Source organism: Phacochoerus africanus, chromosome 1 (genome assembly GCF_016906955.1).
Source record: "Phacochoerus africanus isolate WHEZ1 chromosome 1, ROS_Pafr_v1, whole genome shotgun sequence".
NCBI lineage: Eukaryota > Metazoa > Chordata > Mammalia > Artiodactyla > Suidae > Phacochoerus > Phacochoerus africanus.
This window is the reverse complement of record NC_062544.1, coordinates 45,381,894-45,401,385: the sequence shown is the minus strand read 5'-3', so window position 1 is coordinate 45,401,385 and position 19,492 is coordinate 45,381,894. Positions and strand designations below refer to the sequence as shown.

General features: G+C 39.6%; 1 protein-coding gene across 2 annotated transcripts in view; it reads right to left on the bottom strand.

The window, feature by feature from the left end:
• Positions 1-19,492, bottom strand: part of PLPP1 (phospholipid phosphatase 1) — a 98,390-nt gene that overhangs the window by 721 nt on the left and 78,177 nt on the right. For both annotated transcript variants that reach the window (XM_047760075.1, XM_047759985.1), the window contains 2 exons: positions 8,858-8,915; positions 247-423 (listed from right to left, as the gene is read on the bottom strand). In XM_047760075.1, the coding sequence (XP_047616031.1) occupies positions 247-423; positions 8,858-8,915 (235 nt within the window). The remainder of the gene's footprint in view (positions 1-246; positions 424-8,857; positions 8,916-19,492) is intronic.

Below are 19,492 nucleotides of genomic sequence, written 5' to 3'. Positions count from 1 at the left end.
TATTTATAGGCAGAGCTTTTTACAATTAAAAAAAATTAGTAAAAATTTTTTTATAACTTTTGCGAAGAATAACCTAGTTAATTGCTGTCTATCCTAAAATGACTCTTAGTAACATTGGGGTCCTTACCCAGTTACCGAGCCACATTCTCTGCCTTAGCATAGCTTTCTCATTGGGACACTTACTTCTGCTTATTTATCCAAGTGTGTGTCAGTATCAAGATGTAGGCTGCTGCCCTGTATACTTACAACTACAATTGCAACCAGAGCTCCTTGAATGAGTCCAGTCAACACATCACTCCAGTGGTGTTTGTAATCAGAAACTCGAGAAAGGCCCACGTAAATGGATACAGCAACAAGACCAAATTGCAGTGTGGGGCGTAAGAGTCTTGCCCAGTCCCCCTTCATCCTGGCTTGAAGATAAAGCTAATAGAAAAAAGAAGAGAGTTTAACATACCAACTGGTGACTAAATTATAATCATATGTCAACATACCCCTAAAAGGTTGATGTTTAAAATGATTAGTACTCATTAAATTTTAATAATCATTAAATAATCAGATAAACAAAGCAAGCATCTCTGTGTTTATGGCTTTCTATGCATGTGTGCGGTTAAGGCCTTCAGCTGCTTATCTCTTAAGACTTAGAAGAACTTATAGAACTCCATATCCAGTTCTGTGTATGGTACCAGACCAGCTTGGTGGCAGTGTCTACAACTTTCAAATGCCCCTTCTAGGGGAAACTGCCAATCCAGACAAAATGGAAGAGGTAGTCCTATTTGGACCACATAGCCCTACCTTATTTTCTGTGCGGGCACTGAGTAAACAATTTATGACAGATCTGACCCAGAGATCTGCTGGGCTGTATTTGCCCTCTGGAATTTATTCTGGAAGTGCGAAAGAGTTCCCTGTTTCAGAAGTTGCAGAATGAGCACCTACCTAATGGATACATGATAGACTACTTGCAAACTAAAGAGGAAGCAAAAGCTATGGTTAAGACAAGAACAAGCCATTTAATAGGGGGGGAAAAAAAATGGAGCAGAGTGGCAGCCACACCAGACTTCAAAAACCCAAGGGGCCAATGAGACAAGTGGAGCAAGTAACTTCTGTTCCTGATGCTATGCTAGGTCTAATCCATGTGCCTTTACTCTAGGAGGTCTAATTAGGTCAGCTGCTTACAACCAAACGGTGAAAAAGCCAGGTAGCCTCTTCTATGTTTAACCAAAATCCTGTTTTGTTTTTAATTTGAATTTCTGAGATTCAAATGATAAAGAGTTTTACTTATTTTAAAAAGTAAGTTTTGAATGAAAAGGAAAACAATCTGTTTACACACTTAGGTTCAAACAGTGAGAAAAACCTAGAAAAATGAAATCCCATAACAGAACAAACGTTGAATATCCACAGAAGGCACCACTGCAAGAGATGGGATTTACTTGTATGACTTTTTTCTACAAACGGTACAAGGGTGTGAGCCCCTAAGCCGAATGACTCATCTCAATGTCTCTCTCTCAGGCCCCTTCTAAGAGTCCTCTCTGAGAATGCTTCACTGTGGCCTAGCTGACTGACTTGTCCAATGGGTATTTCATCTGCGGGGAAGAGTGGACTGCTTGATGAAAGAATCTAGCCTCTGGATCCTTCCTAATCCTAACATCCCACTTTATGGTGAAGAAAGAAGCTCTAAAGTAGAAAGTTCATAACGAGAAATAAAAGGGTGGAAAAGGCAGAACAAAAGCAATGACCTGCAAGACTCCACTGAGGTGCTCCTCAGAAGCAAAGGCTTCACTTTGTGATACCACAGATTCAAGAAGCCCAGGGCAGGACAGCGAAGGAACAAAGGAAGAAAACATGCAGCCGGCAAGTTTTTAGGGCAACCCAGAAAACTCCAGACAGCAGTGGATGACGCAGCATAAAGAAGCAGGTAGAAAAGGGCCTAATCCGGAGATTTACCCTGAGGTTAATTAGCCCAGGACAGAGAGAATGGATGGGAGAGAATCCCCAGTTAGGTGATCGAACCAGAGAGTCTCTGCCTATGCCTACCTCTCCCACAAATCTGAACACTATGCTGAAACATTTAAGGCAAGAGTCATGTTTATGAAAGGAACACCAGAGTCTGCCACTGGTCATTCCTGCTGTAACATACAGGAAGAGCAAAGATACAGCATCCACTTCACTTATGGTCCATTTCCATCTATTAAAAGGAGAACAGGCAGAGAGCACAGGAGGACATGATAGGGAGTGGGTGTCAACCTCAAGGCCCCCAAAGGCAACTGCAGTGAGACCTAGCTATTCCTGTCTTGAACCTGACCAGTGAGTCAAATCAAGAGCTCAGAGCAAATCAGGTATAACCTGTGTCTGTGCAGAGCCCAGTTTCAGGAAATAAACTAGTCTGAAGAGAATTAGCCTTACGACTCGACCAATAGCCTCCAAAGAATGGCTTCACTGAAACCAGGCATCACTACTGGCCTTGTGTAGAGGAAGGTTCCAGGGGGAGTCTGTCTCCAAGGAGAACAAACTGAGCCACTCTTCCAGGCAGGGCTTCTGGTCAGGAAAACCCCACAGAGCTCGAATCTCAGCAAAGTAAAACCTATTGAAAATGGGTTGAAAATAAGCTACCATGCCTGGTATTTTTAAAGAAATAAAAGCTTAGCTGGGCTATTACTAGAGATTCACAAAGGCAGCTCCCCCCCCCCACTTTTTTTGCTTTACGCTCGGCATGTGGAAGTTGGAGGGATCAAACCTGCACCACAGCTGTGATGCCAAATCCTTAACCCAGTGTGCCACCAGGGAACTTCATAAAGGCAATTTTGTTATTCCTTAGGGCAAGAAGGGCAGAAGGAATCGATTTGCTCAAAATAACTAGATATTCAAGTTCAGAGAGGAGGGTTGTAGGACAGAGTGCCACCATGCAGGTAGCATAGGCTTTACTGCCAAGTACAGAGAGGCCTCCCGAACACAGAGAACCTAACACTTGTGCACCACTTTATGAAAAGCTTTGTGATAGTTTTATGGGTCAATAAAGAAGACCTGGTCAGAATAAACAGGATTTCCCAGTGGACAGGGCCACAATGGAAAAAAAAAAATTAGGTGTACATTTCTCCTTTTGTGTAAAAAATAATCCTTTTTTTAAATAAGAAAATTCAGTATCTGTGACACTACTTAAGCATTCTTCTATTATTTTTATTATCACTGAAGAGAAAGATAGAACCCTTTTTTTTTTTTTTTTGCCTAAAGCTTCTGAAAAAGCATTTAGCTTCCATTAAAGGATGTAGTTGTACAATTTTTTTTTTTTTTTTAATTTTTTTTTTTCTTTTTACAGTCTCACCTACAGCATATGGAAGCTCCCAGGCTAGGGGTCGAATCAGAGCTGCAGCTGCTGGCCTACGCCACAGCCACAGCAACGAGGGATCTGAGCTGCGTCTGCAACCCTACACCACAGCTCACGGTGACACTGGATCCTAATCCGCTAAGCAAGGCCAGGGATCAAATCCTTATCCTCATGGTCAATATGCTGAGTTCTTAACCCATTGAGCCACAACAGGAACTCCTACAATTTCATTTTTAAAATCTGATGGTTGTACAAGGTATTTTTTGAAGCTGGTTTATTTTTATTTTGCCTTACCTTGACTGACCTTGTAATACTTAATTACAAAATGCTATTATCTCTTAATACAGGCTCAGCTTGGAGATACTGTGGGTTCAGTTCCAGACCATAGCAATAAAGTGAATACGGCAATAAAATAAATCGCATGAATCTTCCGGCTTCCCAGTGCATTTACAAGTTATGTTTATACTGTACAGTGTATTAAGTGTACAACAGCATTTTGTCTAAAAAATACATAAAGAGTATTACTAAGAAATGGTAACAGTCATCTGAGCCTTTAGTGAGCTATAATCTTTTTGCAACAGTATCAAAGATCACTGATCACAGATGACCATAACAAGCATAATAATAATGAAAACGTCTGAAATACTTTGAGAATTACCAAAATGTGACACAGAGACAAAAAGTGACCAAATGCTGTTGGAAAGATGGCACTGATAGGCTTGCTTTGCTCAAGGTTGCCAAAAACCTTCAATTTGCAAAAAATGTACTATCGGTGAAGCATGAGAAAATGAAGCACAATAAAATGAGATAATGTCTGTACTCTATTCTTTTTCCCCATTTTCAACTAGAGTCAAGGGATCATTTTCACATTTTTAAAGGGTTATCTGAAAAAAAAAAAAATTTGCAATTGAGATTGCACCTACCTGCCTTACAAAACCTAATTATTATTGGACTTATAACAAAAACTCTGCCAATCCTTGAACTAGATTTAACAACAGGATGCTCAACACTTTGGTCTACTTACTTTGAAACATCACTCCTAAGATTGAGCCAGCACACTGTATTGTTCCACCTTCATTTGTTAAGAGACTGGGCCAGGAAAGCACCCTAAGATGGGCCTTGGTTTAATCTAGACTAATTTTGCCATCTTAAGGATTCAGAGTATTCCTATATTTAGATCCCAAATCCCACCTTAAAATTTGCCAAATTCATGTAGTTTATGGATCACTTGCCCAATCACATCCACACTTTGGGAAACATCTTCATGAAATAGCAACAGTATTAGGCAGTGTAGAGTCAATGCCAGATGAAGAAGGCTTGTGCACTTCCTGAGGGAAGTAGGTGCTGTTCAGAGTCTGAGGAAGACTGAGCTGAGGCAGCTATCCAAGCAGGCGGGGTGAGGCCCAGAGAAAGGCATTCTGTGGCAGGGCAGGGAGTCAAGCTGAAACACAGACCCTGAGGGGTACTTGGGTTCCCACTGTAGTAATTTACACAGAAATTTCATAACAGACAGTGACCTAAACAATCCGGGGTTACAGCCTCAATATTACAGTGCCGAGAAAAGTACTTTAGTACATTCCTTACTGTGTTCAAAAAAGGACAGTCTCATCCTGTGCCTCTTTTCTAAATAATCAAGTAAATCTGGAATCACTAAGCACATTAACTGGCTACGTGCAGAGAAGCCCAGCTCTGGGTGCCTGCCAGCCTAGGCTGTCTCCACAGGTCCAACGTGAGGTGCTGTAAAGTGTGCAGGGCTCCGCTACCTGCTGGAGGAGAACAAAGGTCTGGGTATTTTAACAGATATTTTTAACTAGAAGTTAACTTCTGGGTGTCAGAATTCTTGACAGGGAAGTTCTGGCTATCAAAGACCATCCTCAGAAGATTTAAATGACTGTACATCTCCACCCAAATCTGAAACTGACCCGTGATGCCAAGATGCCTAGGGGAACGAGATGAGTCACTGCCTAAGGAATTTGGTGGTGGTGGGGGGGGGGTGCCTAGGTGTTGCATACAAATACGAAAGCTGGAAAGCAAGGAGACATCTGTGTATTCAGGGGCTGAAATAAAAGCTGGAGTTTACATTCACCTCAAGTAAATATTTGCACTGCTCAGAGTCAGTGAAACGCAATGCATGGCTGCTTTGGCCGGCTTGCTTCTCCAAAAAGGCCTTGATCTGTGACAGACCTATTTATCTGAACTTTTTTTTGTTTGTTTTGCATTATTCCTTTACATCTAAATGGCTCATACTGAACCAAACTACCGTTGAGGTAATATGCTCTCTGCTTATATCTCCAGTTTGTCTCATTTGCTCCTGGATGTCCACAGAGCAGGCTAACCACTGAGGCCCTCTACATGTTAATTTCATACTTCACAGAAGAGTTCAGTGAAACTCTATTTGAGTGAATATACAGCTGTTTTTAAAAGGTTCAAGGGAGCAAAGAAAAAGAGCAACAAAAATTATAAGGCATGGAGTAGGACACATCTGAGAATATCCTTTGAAAATGAAAATAGTAGGACTTCCCCGGTGGCTTAGCGGGTTAAGGATCCAGCATTGTCACTGGATTGGATCCCTGGACAGGGAACTTCAGCGTGCCGCAAGCGTGGCCAAAAAAAAAAGAAACAGTGAGTTGAAGTTCTCTGTCACCATTTTACTTTCAGAGATCTGTATCACCTGACCTCCAAAATAACTGGACTAGGGTTCAGCTCAAGAAATAAATCAACAAAGAAAGGCAACCTGATTAACAAGAGATCACCAGAGAGCTTACAGACCTTAGCAGCCTCCTCCCAAGGCCCATTTCCCCATCTGTGATGGGGTGGCAACCATTCCTCCTCTCTTACTCCGTGGGGACAATCAGAAAGTTAGAACTTAGAGCAGTCTAACGCAAGTCATCAACATCAACCAACCCTCAGATTCCCAGAGTTCCTGTCATGGCTCAGTGGTTAACGAATCCAACTAGGATCCATGAGGATGTGGGTTTGACCCCTGGCCTTATTCAGTGGGTTAAGGATCCAGCGTTGCCATGAGCTGCAGTGTAGGTCACAGATGTTGCTCAGATCTGGTGTGGCTGTGGCAGGTGGCTACAGCTCTGATTCAACCCCTAGCCTGGGAACCTCCATATGCCAAGAGTGCAGCCCTAAAACGACAAAAGACAAAAAAAACCCAACTAACCCTCAGATTCTTAGTTCATGCTCATCAAGATACTGACACATTGGTAGGTAAATTACAAACCACAAAAGTTGCCCTGGTGACATGTGGCCCTGGGCATACATTCAGTGTAGTCACGAACTTTGCTTGGGGAACAGTTCTCAGGATATATTAACGGCTCTAGCCATCGCCGGCCTTCCCCTTCACCTCTAGTCCCCAAGCCTTAAAAACAAAAAGTATGGTAGCTCCCTTTAGAAAGAATGGTAACTGTACACTAGTAAGATAAATGAACAGAGGATGTTGGAAGAATATTTGTTGTTACTACCTTCAAAGAAGTCACCTTTCCCATGGCACATTTTCAGAAACATTTGGGTGAATATTTTTAAAAGGAAGGCCTAAATTCTGCTGCATTTGGTACCCTGTTGCCGCTTCCTGAAATTAAGATGAAAGCCTTGCAATTTCCAGAAATGTTGAAGAAGCCAAAAATTAGCTCTACTGAAATGGTTTTGAAGTTGTGGCTTTGAATTTTAAAGTGCACATCTGCAACTTTTACATTTCATAAATCTTATGTTCTTTTAATTTTTAGAATATGGTTTTTCAAGTGAAAGCAAGATTCTGGTAAAACTGATGTTAAATTCTCTAAATGAAACCAAATAACTCCCAACAGGCTACTCTTATTTTTTTTTAATTTTTTTGTCTTTTTGCTATTTCTTTGGGCCGCTCCTGCGGCATATGGAGGTTCCCAGGCTAGGGGTCGAATCGGAGCTGCAGCCACTGGCCTACGCCAGAGCCACAGCAACGCGGGATCCGAGCTGCATCTGCAACCTACACCACAGCTCACGGCAACGCCGGATCGTTAACCCACTGAGCAAGGGCGGGGACCGAACCCGCAACCTCATGGTTCCTAGCCGGATTCGTTAACCACTGCGCCATGACAGGAACTCCCCAACAGGCTACTCTTAACATTACACACTGTGAATCTTTAATCCACGTCACGAATTTAATATCATCCAGCACTCAATGTCATCAGAGGGAGAACAGGAAACAACAAATTTACACAGCCTAACTATATAAAAATCTACTTACAAAGAAAAGCAAGACAAAAATTATAGCTGATCTGTTAGGGTAGAGATTCTCTCCTCCCTCTTTTCCCATCGAATTTTGATAATTTTATATATACAGAGAGATGCATTATAAAAAATAGGACATTATAAAAAATGAGTCAATTAAATTGATCTTTGAAGACTCCTTGTGTGTGCCCTAAAGCCTGGCTGGTCTTCCATTAGTTACTCTTTTTTTTTTTTTTTTTGTCTTTTTGCCATTTTCTCGGGCCGCTCCCGTGGCATATGGAGGTTCCCAGGCTTGGGGTCAAATCGGAGCTGTAGCTGCCGGCCTATGCCAGAGCCATAGCAATGCAGGATCCGAGCCATGTCTGCAACCCACACCACAGCTCACGGCAAGGCCAGGGATCGAACCCGCAACCTCTTGATTCCTGGTCGGATTCGTTAGCCACTGAGCCACAACGTGAACGCCTTGCATCAATTACTCTTGATACATACTTTGGTCTCTAGCCAGATATGCAAAATACGGGTACCAATCTCTAACTCTTCACCGTCAACTTCATATAATGCAAGTGCAATCAGAATTGGACCTGGAGACTGTAAAAATGACAAGTTCCTAAAGCAGCAACTGGTTCTCCTGAAGTTGAAACCTTTCTAGTTCCATGGAAAGCAATCTGGGAAATGTTTCACAAAGTAGAAGGAAAGTAAGACCTGCTCAAATAGGAGCAACAACAGCTGCCTTCAAGTCCAATAATCAAAACTCCTCACCCCAGCAGCCCCAGGGGAAACTAGGCTGCTGGGCACCCACGCTGCACAGATGAGGCCAGGGCTCTCAGTCAGGGCAGGTTGTGAGGAGCCTGTATTTCAGATCAGTGACTTGCTGAGATTACACAGAAGCTGTCTGTATATTCCAGAAAAGCTCTTGAGAAAATATGTCCCAAGTAAGGGGACATACCACCTAAATCTTAGCACCAGGCATGCAGACTTGCTGATTATCTGTTTAGGCCTCCACCACTGTGAGAAAAAGACCTGCTTCAAAAGTAAAGATTCCCTATTATCCTGAAGGTTCCCACTTTGCAGCCTATTATACAATATGCCTGTTTGCTTCCTCTAAATGAAGGACAAAACTAGTTTCAAATGATTGTAACTGGCTTTGGCAGAAGCACAGGCATCCATCCCTCCTCTTATTGCAGCTAGCAGTGGGGTCCAGCTGACTGAGACATGAAGCAGATGAGAATGCTTGAGGCAGCTGCACAGGAGAGGACACCAAGGCTGAACACCTACAAAAGTATGCAGCACATAACCCACCATCCACAGTCACAAAATACTTACTGCCACGAACAGCATGCAGTACATGGAGAATGAAGAGTGGCCTGAGTAGAAGGATAATCTAGAAGAGAAAGAAGAGATACGTTCAATTTTCTCTCCCTGAGGCAAGAATATTTGTGATTTCATAACGTTAACCACCTGGGTATACATGTCCTTCCCCGACCTTGAGAAATTGGAAGGGAGAGATAGAGGGAACTTCAGACAGTAAATGAACAATCCTATGAGGGTCTGAGGTCTGATTTCTACACAGTGTCATTTTATCGATACTTTCAGGATGGGTAATGAGTCACTGAGAACAAACTTGCCAAACATTTCTGAAGTAATACATGACAAGCCGTAACTAGCTATAAATGGCCTGACTTTATTACACAAAAACTTATGTGACCATGATTTAAGTTTTATTTGCCACTTGAAGGGTTTGAATAGCAGCAATAAATACTTGCTTTGGAATACTCATGAGTTGACTACTTTAAAAAAATAAATTAAAAAATTTTAAAGATAAATTTTAGCATCTTGCCTTAGATTTCCCATCAGATTAAGTGCTCTTGTTTAACATTTATTTTTAAACTGTGCACTAATAGTCCTGCACCAGATGAACCACCTCTTTCAATATTATCAACATGTAGGTATCATCTTTCCACCTAAAAATTACAGAATGCTTGCAAAACTTAATTTTACTGCACTTAAGAACAAAACCAAGAGGAACAGGTTCTTAAGTACTTTACTTATGACACCCTTGGCTCAAAAGGTATTCGTTCCTCCAATTCAGAGAGGAGAAATAACTCCTAAAACACATATCAGAAAGTCAAGAGTGTATGTCTGGCAACCGAAAGTAGTAGAAGGCAGAGATGAAGAAGCATATATCGATGATGATTCTACCAAGAATTATGACAGTCTTTTATATAATCAGATACATTCTTAAGAAAGTATTCTAACTTCCTATGCAAACTAGGATTTATGTAATCAAACCTGGTAATTATTCTGCGTTAATCCTTGTAAAAGCAAGAAAAATAAATCAGCCTTTCCAACTACCTGGCTATAGAGAGATCAATGCAAACCCTTATTTTGATTTAAAATATGATTTATATAATTTGAGCAAAGTTCTGTACATTTTATGGCTAGTTTCAATCAATTATATTGAAAAGTCTAAAGTTAGTAAAATCCAATTCCAAGGATTGTCAAACCCCATTAAGCCGATGACCATGATCACAGAAATGTTCTCAAAGCCACGTAAAAGTTTTCACTAACACTTCAGTGTATTTACTGTAGATTGTGCCACAAAATTATAAATTCCAAACTCATGTAATGGCTCTAAACAGCTCTGATTAATTCACAGGGTGATTTCATTAGTTGAAAACATAATGGTTTTAGAGTTTTTTATTCTGAATCCATAAACGTATATTTTATCCAGTTTAAGATCAGCCAAAGAAGTCTGGCTCTGACTTTGACAGACAGGGATTAAAGATATAAAGGGAGAACTCGATTCGACCCCAGTCTCTTAAGTCTTCACCCACAGTAAGTTTTCAAACATGTCACGGTAATACTGACTTTCATTCCCAATGAAAAGAAAACAGAATAAAACACTGAAAATATGAATCCAAATTACCTTCATATTCCATACAAATCTGACTCTTTATTGGGGTCTCTAGGAGATACAGTTCATAAGGGCATCTTTATCCATGATTCACAAATGAACAAATCAAACTGTATGGGTACTTTAATAAAATCCAGAGAGTAGCCAAAATGCAGACTCTTTTCATCACAGTGACTTCAACTGAGATGTTTAAGATTTGGGCCCTGGTCTGAGAACCCTGTTCTGTTCTTAGATTTTAACCAATCCTAGACTACCATCTCACTTCACCAAAGCCCCTCCGATCAAAGGAGACAGATATGGGAACATCAAAGCTTAGGAAAGACTTTTGAAAAAGAAAATATATAGAGAGATAAAAATATATTCTGAAACGTAGCTGTCTGCACTAACTCTGGGGCATGGTCTATTATTAAACAGTGAGCAAGCAGACTGGTCTTGACTATGTAACTTACTATGAATGGGATTCTATTCCAAGTAACAAATCTAGCATGGGTGTTTTCTTACATGTGTCAGGCAGGGCATCCCTTTTTCCAGGGAGAGCGCATTAAACATGGCCTCAACCCCAGTATCATAACCTTAGAGTGTGCACAGCCATCTTCCCATACCCCTCAATTCACCATTCTTCCAGCTGTGTGTTCCAACATCGGCATTAGTGTTCAGCCTTATAAACTGCAAAGACAGCCAAATCCAGCTTTTATCAGTCGTCAGAAGCAATCAACTCACACAAAGTGTTTCTTAATTTTTTAATGGAATTTACTAAGTATACTGGAGCTTATGGGGAGGTTAAATCACAAATTACCTCCTAATCATCTCCCTGCTCTTCCCTCTCCACCCAACTTTCTTCCTTTTCTCCTCCATACTCACTAAACAGTTGCAATTTAACTTTTCTTTTAGTTTGAAAATATCTTTACCTTGCATAAATTCTCTTTTTTTTTTGTCTTTTTCTAGGGCCACTCCCGAGGCATATGGAGGTTCCCAGGCAAATCAGAGCTGTAGCCACTGGCCTACACCAGAGCCACAGCAACACGGGATCCAAGCCAAGTCTGCGACCTACACCACAGCTCACTGCAAAGCTGGATCCTTACGGATCCTTAACCCACTGAGCAAGGCCAGGGATTGAACCCTCAGCTTCATGGTTCCTAGTCAGATTCACTAACCACTGAGCCATGACGGGAACTCCACCTTGCATTAATTCTTGAATGATGATACCCTGAGTACAGAAATCTAGGTTGATGGGGTTCTTTTCTCATCACTTTGAGGACATGATCATACTATCTTCTGGCTTCTACTCTTGCTATTAAAATATGAGTCACCTGTTGTCCATTCCTTTCTGAATTATCTGTCTTTTCTCTATAATTACCTCCCCACCCACAAAGTCTTCAATATTCTACAGTTTCGCTCTCATGTCTCTAGTGTGACTTTCATTTATTTGGTTTAGTATTCATTGACTTCCTATGAGGATTTGGAGACTTCGCCAGTTTTTAGGTCTCAGTCATTATTTCTTTGAATATTATGTATCCTCCACTATATTATCCTTTTCTGAGATTCTGATTCAACATGTTAGATGTTTTCATTCTATCCCTAAATACCTCTTTACCTTTCTTTTGTATTTTTAATCTTCATTTCTTTGGGTCTATCTTCCCTTCCATCCACTGAGTCTAATCTGCTTAGTCTGTTTTTGTTTAAATTATTCTCTCTCTATATATATAGAATTTGTAGAAGATCTCTCTGGATCTTTTGTGAATCTGTCCAATTTTGATCATCCTACATCATATTCTCAACCTCTTATTTACTTCTGTACAGTAGACATACTGACTTTATATTCTATAGGGTAATTCTAATATCTCCAGTCTTTGAGAGTTTGTATAGTTTGTTTCATCTGCTGATTCTCACTTTGAGTAGCTTGTACTGTCATTTATATTAGAACATGAGCTTGTATTCTTTGGACTTATCTGTGAGCAATCTTCAGAGTCCTTGGTTTAAAGAGAATTCTTCCAGAAATAAATGGTCTCTTCTCGATTCACTATCAACCCACTTAAAACTTCTAAATTTTCTTTTCTTTAAGCCATACAGATAGTATGAATCCTGGCCCCTGAAGAGTATGAGCGTGGCACTGTGACTCAGAATTCTTTTGGATAGTTACCCAGGGAGGATGTTGCCCTTTGGGAGTCCTTATATTAACCACGAGCCTTCCATCTGTCTTTCTCTGGCCTCAGCCTTTGTCTTCTGTGCCCCATATTCAGAGACTATCAAAACTCAGGCTCTAGACTACCAGGACTGGCAGGACTTTCAAGGCACATATCAAATCTATAGCATTAACTGACTCGTGCCTCATAAAATTCCTTTACTCTCCCGCCAGCTCAGCTATTTATTTAAAGATTTACATGTGTTTTTAAGATTTATTTATATTTGAATATATAATACAAACATAGCTCTGTGTATGTGTGATTTACCAGCTAGCATGTTTGGCTCAACTGTATCATTAAGCACTTCTAAGCCTCCATATTGCCAGAAATAGAAGCAGTCTTTGTTTAAACAAGACTTAGAACTGATAAAATGTTATCTAAAACAAAACTGCTGTACTATGAGACACAAGAGTTTGGCAAAAACAATTTGTTTTTAATTATAAAGTGGCCGGCACTCACAAATGTTTCCAATTATTACTTCCATCAGTTCACTGGGTATGCCAAAGTGGCTCTGCTGCAAATCAGAAGAACTTCCTTTTTTCTCCTAAAAATCATCCTGAAATTGATCTGTAAAGCATTCTGAAGCAGAGAGTTTGTCAAAAGACTTCTAATGGTTACAAGCTATTGAGTACCTTCTATGTGCAGGTGCTTATTAATACACAGTATTTCCATTCTTTACAAAAGCCCCACTGGAGTTTCTGCTGTGGCTCAGTGTGTTAAGAATCCAACTGCAGTAGCTCAGGTGGCTGCAACTACAGCGTAGGTTGTCACTATGGTCAGATTTGATCCCTGGCCCGGGTACTTCCATACGCCAAGGGTGCAGGCATAACATTAAAAAAAAAAAAAAAAAACCCATAATAGGAACTGTCAATCCTATTTTACACAGAAAACTGAACCTCCCAGAGGTTGAGTAACTAGCTCAAAAGCCACATCATTGAGGTTTAAATCTAATTCTTCCCAACTCTTCTCCACTGTGCCATGATAACATTCCTGTGAACATCAGGCAAGCCCAGCAGCAATGCTTATCCTGCCATCTGCAGGCAGGGAACCTGCCTCAGAAAGAAAAGACTGGCAATGTGTGTGAAGTAAATATATGAAGAAGTGAAACAATCCGTGACAAGACAGATGTTGTCTATGTGTAAATATTCATCTTAAGAGAACATTTGTCCTTTGTACACTCTACAGGCCAAAAAAAAAAGGAAGTCAAATTGCACACAAGGCATTTTTTCCAAATGTTATTTCCTGATTATAAAGTTTACATAACAGCAATTAACTTGAAGGACATGATAAATTTCCCTTCTGCGATAACCCTTAAAACATGGACTGATCCCGTAAAAATGTTAAAATATATCCCACACAAATGGACATACAAGGAATGACCCTTAATGAACAATTTCCCCAGTAATCATCCTACTTCACTTCAAAAGGATTTTTACAACCAATAACTGTACTAATTTAGCTTAAGTAATGAGACATCAAGTTATTATTTTTAAAAAATCTCTAAGATACTTGGGGAATCAAGTAGGTTATGAAACGGGAAAAAATGGGTACTTTATATTGCATTAATATGAGCACACACTTTTCAGAGGGTGGTCTGGCAACATCTATCTAAATGTACCTATCTATATATAAAACCAACATATCTTCTGACCTAGTAATTCCACTTCAGACATCAAGGCATCCCAGAGAAATATACACCAGCACAGAGATGTTTGCTGCAACACGGCCAGCCACTCAAAGACCTGAGACAATGGTTCTATCACTATTTCTCTGAACACTACACATAAGCTAAAAGGAATTAAATTAACTCTCTGTAAACTGACAAAAATTATCTCCAGGACACGTTTTTAAATGTCATTTATGTAAACCACGTAAAACTGTATTTCACATTTAACAAAGAAATATACAGAAATTGACTAAAAGGATACACAAACTGTTAACAGTGGCTCTGGAGAAAACTATCAAATGGAGATTTAAAAACCTTTCATATTTTACAGTAATAATGGTAGAAACACATCCTGTTATTACAGGGATTCATACACATATATTTAAATGATAATCGAAGTATTTTTGCTATGCCTAGTACCAATGTCTTACAAACCTCTTCCCCACTACACATACACACCCCACTCCAAACTCCTCGTCCTGAGCAACAGTTTCCCCGAGAGCTCCTCTGCTAAGCATGCTACTACTTGGAGTACAAACATAGCTCCCTACCTACCTGCCTACAACCCAGCAGTGACTTAGGCCCTAGAAGTCTGTTTCCACATCTCTCAATGAAATATTTGGACATTTATAATGTGTTTTTAAATATGACAAGTTGGGTTTCCAATAAATATATATGTACATAATTTAAAACCAATGAAATTCAATATATTAACGCTATGCTTATTACAAGTATCAGAACCAATAAACATGTTAACTTTACTACTATGTTTGGACAAGGAAGATTTTTTTAGAGATCAGATTTCTAGAAATGCCTAGAAACACAAGAACTACAGAGTATCTCTCCTCCCAAAGGGTACAGAGGCAAAAATGAAGGTAATAAATGGTGAAGGAACATAAGATGATCCCAACCAAAATTTAAATAAAATACAGCAAAAAATAATGTAAGTTCATCTTACATTCTTGAACCAGTCACAGATTGGGAAACCATGTCATCAGCAACAAAAACTGTCATACATTCCTTGAATTATTTTTATAATGATTTGATTTTATTTCCACTTAAAGTCCTACTGCACTATGTGAGGTTAGTTTTAACCAAGCCACTTTATATGTAAAAGTGATATGCCTATCTGAAATAAGCCACATGTGACTATTTTATTTTATTCACTAATATTAATGCATCAAACACCACTGCAGTCACTAACATCAGTTAATCATATACTGAACCATCCTATAGCTATGAGATCATGAACCTTAAGGAGAAAAACCAGCAGGACCATGGAAGATGAAAAAAGAGGGAGAAAAAAGGAGGACACAATTGGTACATGTACAGAGTATTTTAAACTTTTGATGTAATAAACCATTTGCTGATTAAAAACAAATAATCATGTGTCTTTTGTTTGGGGAAGAATCTTGCAAAAAGCAGGAATCTAGAAAGTAGGAAGTTGCTGAGAACCTTCAGATAAAGGAAAGTAGAACTCAGTGTGTCTTAAAAGTCAGATGATGGGAAGAAATGGTTCCAAATTCCCATCAGGGAAACTCCGTGACTCTAACAAGAGATGAGGAGATAGTAGGTGTGACAAAGGTTACTGATAGAGCAAAACATAAATAGGTGTACTAAGGGAAGAGAAGTCACATGTCTTTCTCTCAAGTCGGCATGAGAGAAAAATTCAAGACTCGGTGCAGAAAGACTCCAAATCACCAAGTCACCTTATCTAAGCCAGTTAAAAAGGAAACAAGGTCAAGTGGTAGATTAAACAAAGGACACACTGTGAGGTATTCCAATCTGGCAACTAATAATACCCAGCCTACCAACTCCCTTTTTAAAACACACTAAACAAGGAGACTACCTGCCAAAAGGTAAAAGATCTCAATAATACAGAAGGAAGAGACAGTTCTAAAGCACTTTCAAAGTTGTTTCTCTTTTTAAGAGGCAGAATTGCTAGCTAGAGGCAAGATCAAGAGATTGTCTAGTTTAAGCCCTCCCCCAAAAGACAACATCAAGGCCAGGAAATCCTATTCGCATCTAGCTGTACACTCCACTTCCAACCCTAATGCAGATCATGAAATCACCACTAACCCTTGATTACCATGGTCAAGGAGGATGAGCCTCAAGACCAATAAAACTGTCAAACTTCCTCACCCCAACCCTTTTGATGTAATGGAGGAAGGAAGTATAAATCCCAGGATTGCACCAATGCAAACTTTAGATCTGAGTTGAAGTAGACATTGCCAGTGGTGAGAGAAAAGGCAAACGTCCACACAGATGAAAATTATTAGAGTCAAACAGGAAGCTGGCCAGACGGGTCACTCTTGGTTCCTTTCAGACTAGACCAGATGATATCTAGTAGAGCTCATGTTACAGAACTAGCAGGTGCCACAAAATTTCAATTAGAGAAATCTTTCTACACAATGGACAAAAGCAGAAAGTCCCATTTCTTTCAGTATCTCAAGTCCTTCTGCTAGTAAGAGGAAACTATCAATTCCTAACACAACATTTAATGCTGATTTTATCCTATATTTACATTAGAAGGAGAGGAACTCTAAATATTTTTTAAAGTATAAAAACAATCTGTTTCAAATCCTTCACTAGCACAAACCGCTGAATGCATAGTAACAGGCCCTTCATTAGCCCCACCAATCTCTCTAGAACCATTATCTGCTACCAAACTTGTTAAAATTCCCAACACAAACCATGTTTCATGCGCTCTGTGCTTATTCATCCTTGTGTCTGAGATGGGCTTCCCACTTTTCTTTAATAATTACTACATAACAATTACTGTTTTCTCCAAAAAACACTTCTTGACCAGCTAGGCAGAAGTAACTGCCCTTTCTCCACAAAGGAAAGAGACCTACAGAACTCAATGAACACATCTATCTTAGCACCAACCTTCTTTATAGAAAAATCATCTGTAAGTACACTTTCTTCCTACATTACATCAAAAGGGTAGGGATGAGGGAGTTCCCACTGTGGCTCAGCAGTAAGGAACATGACTAGGATCCATGAGAATGCAGGTTGGATCCCTGGCCTCGCTCAGTGGGTTAAGGATCTGGCATTGCCGTGAGCTGTAGTGTAGGTCACAGATGTAGCTACCATTCAACCCCTAGCGTGGGAACTGCCAAGACTTTGTAAACAGGAATTTCTAGTTTTTATTACATAAGATATACTCACTATAAAAATTCAGCAGGCATAGCTAAACAAAAGAAAAATTGCTGGTAAACTCCTATCCTCCCTAAGATTACTTTTTTTTTTTTTTTAAATGGCCATACCCACAGCATATGGATGTTCCTGGGCCAGGGACTGAATCTGAGCCATAGCTGTGACCCAGAATCTTTAACCCTTTTGGGGCAAGGTTAAAGTGTTATTAGTATACAAATACATGCAGCACCTAATGCATCTTCCCAACAAATGTGGCAAACATTTTAATAATGTGTGTAGAATGTCCAGAAACCTTTTTTACATTATGATCAAAGGCAACCAGATTAGTGGAACAAATGATATCCACAATGATGAAATGATAGATATATTTATTCTCTTGTGAATAAAAAATAATTTATGTTTTAAAAGCATTCTCAAAGAAAGACCTGTACTGATAACTGTAAGACACTGATGAAAGAAATCAAAGATGACACAAACAGATGGAAAGACAAACCAAGCTCCTGGATTGTAAGAGTCAATATTATCAAAATGACTATATTCCCAAGGCAATCTACAAATTCAATGCAATCCCTATCAAATTACCAAGGACATTTTCCACAGAACTCAAACAAGATTTTTTAAAATGTATTTGGAAGCACAAAAGACCCAGAATAGCCAAAGACATCCTGAAAAAGAAAAATGGAGCTGGAGGAATCAGGCTCCCTGACATCACTCTATAGTACAAAGCTACAGTCATCAAAACTGTATGGCACTGGCACAAAGACAGAAATATAGATCAGTGGAACAGGATAGAAAGCCCATAACTAAACTCACGCACCTACAGTCAACTAATCCATGACAAAGGAGGCAAGAACATACAATGGAGAAAAAAAAGCCTGTTCAATAAATGGTGCTGGGAAAACTGGACAGCCACATGGAAAAGAATGAAATTAGAACACTTCCTAACACCATACACAAAAACAAACTCCAAATGGATTAAAGACCTAGATATAAGACCAGACACTATAAAACTCTCAGAGGAAAACATAGGCCAAACACTCTCTGACATAAACGACAGCAACATCTTCTCAGATCCACCTCTTAGAGTAATGATGGTAAAAAGAAAAATAAACAAATGGGATTAATTAAACTTAAAAGTTTCTGCACAGCAAAGGAAACCCTAAACAAAACAAAAAGACAACCCACAGAATGGGAGAAAATCTTTGCAAATGAAATCGACTGACAAGAGATTAATCTCCAAAATTTATAAATACCTCCTACAGCTCAGTATCAAAAAAAATCAAACAACCCCATCCAAAAATGGGCAGAAGATCTAAACAGACAATTCTCCAAAGAAGACACACAGATGGACAAAAAATACATGAAAAGATATTCAACATCACTAATTATTAAAGAAATCCAAATCAAAACCACTATGAGGTACCACCTTATACCAGCCAGAATGGCCATCATCAAAAAGTCTACAAACAATAAGTGCTGGAGAGGGTGTGGAGGGGAGGAGGTGTTTGATTGCTTTTAAAATAAATTAAGGTATACAAATATTTACCAAAAAATAGTAGCAGCAAGTCACTGAAAGTGAAGAAAGGCTCTTACCTTTTCCAGCTTTGCACCTCAGCCAAAAGAGTCATATCTAGATTCAACTCATTCTGCCTCTCAGGAAAATGAATCAGGCACCAAGTTAGGAGGGGAAAAATCTTTTGCTTTTATTACCACATTAAAAATATATAGGTATACGGAATGAATGAATTCAACACAGACTAAATCATAAGTCTGCATAAAAACATATGGAGTTATTTAACTATCATGTATAACTACATTTTCATTTTCTTTCTTTCTCTTTTTTTTGTCTTTTCTGGGGCCACACCTGAGGCATATAGAGGTCTCCAGGTTAGGGGTCTAATCAGAGCCACCCGCCTATGCCAGAGCCACAGCAATGCAGGATCAAAGCCGCATCTGTAATCCACACCACAGCTCACGGCAACACCAGATCCTTAACCCACTGAGCAAGGCCAGGGACTGAACCCGCAACCTCATGG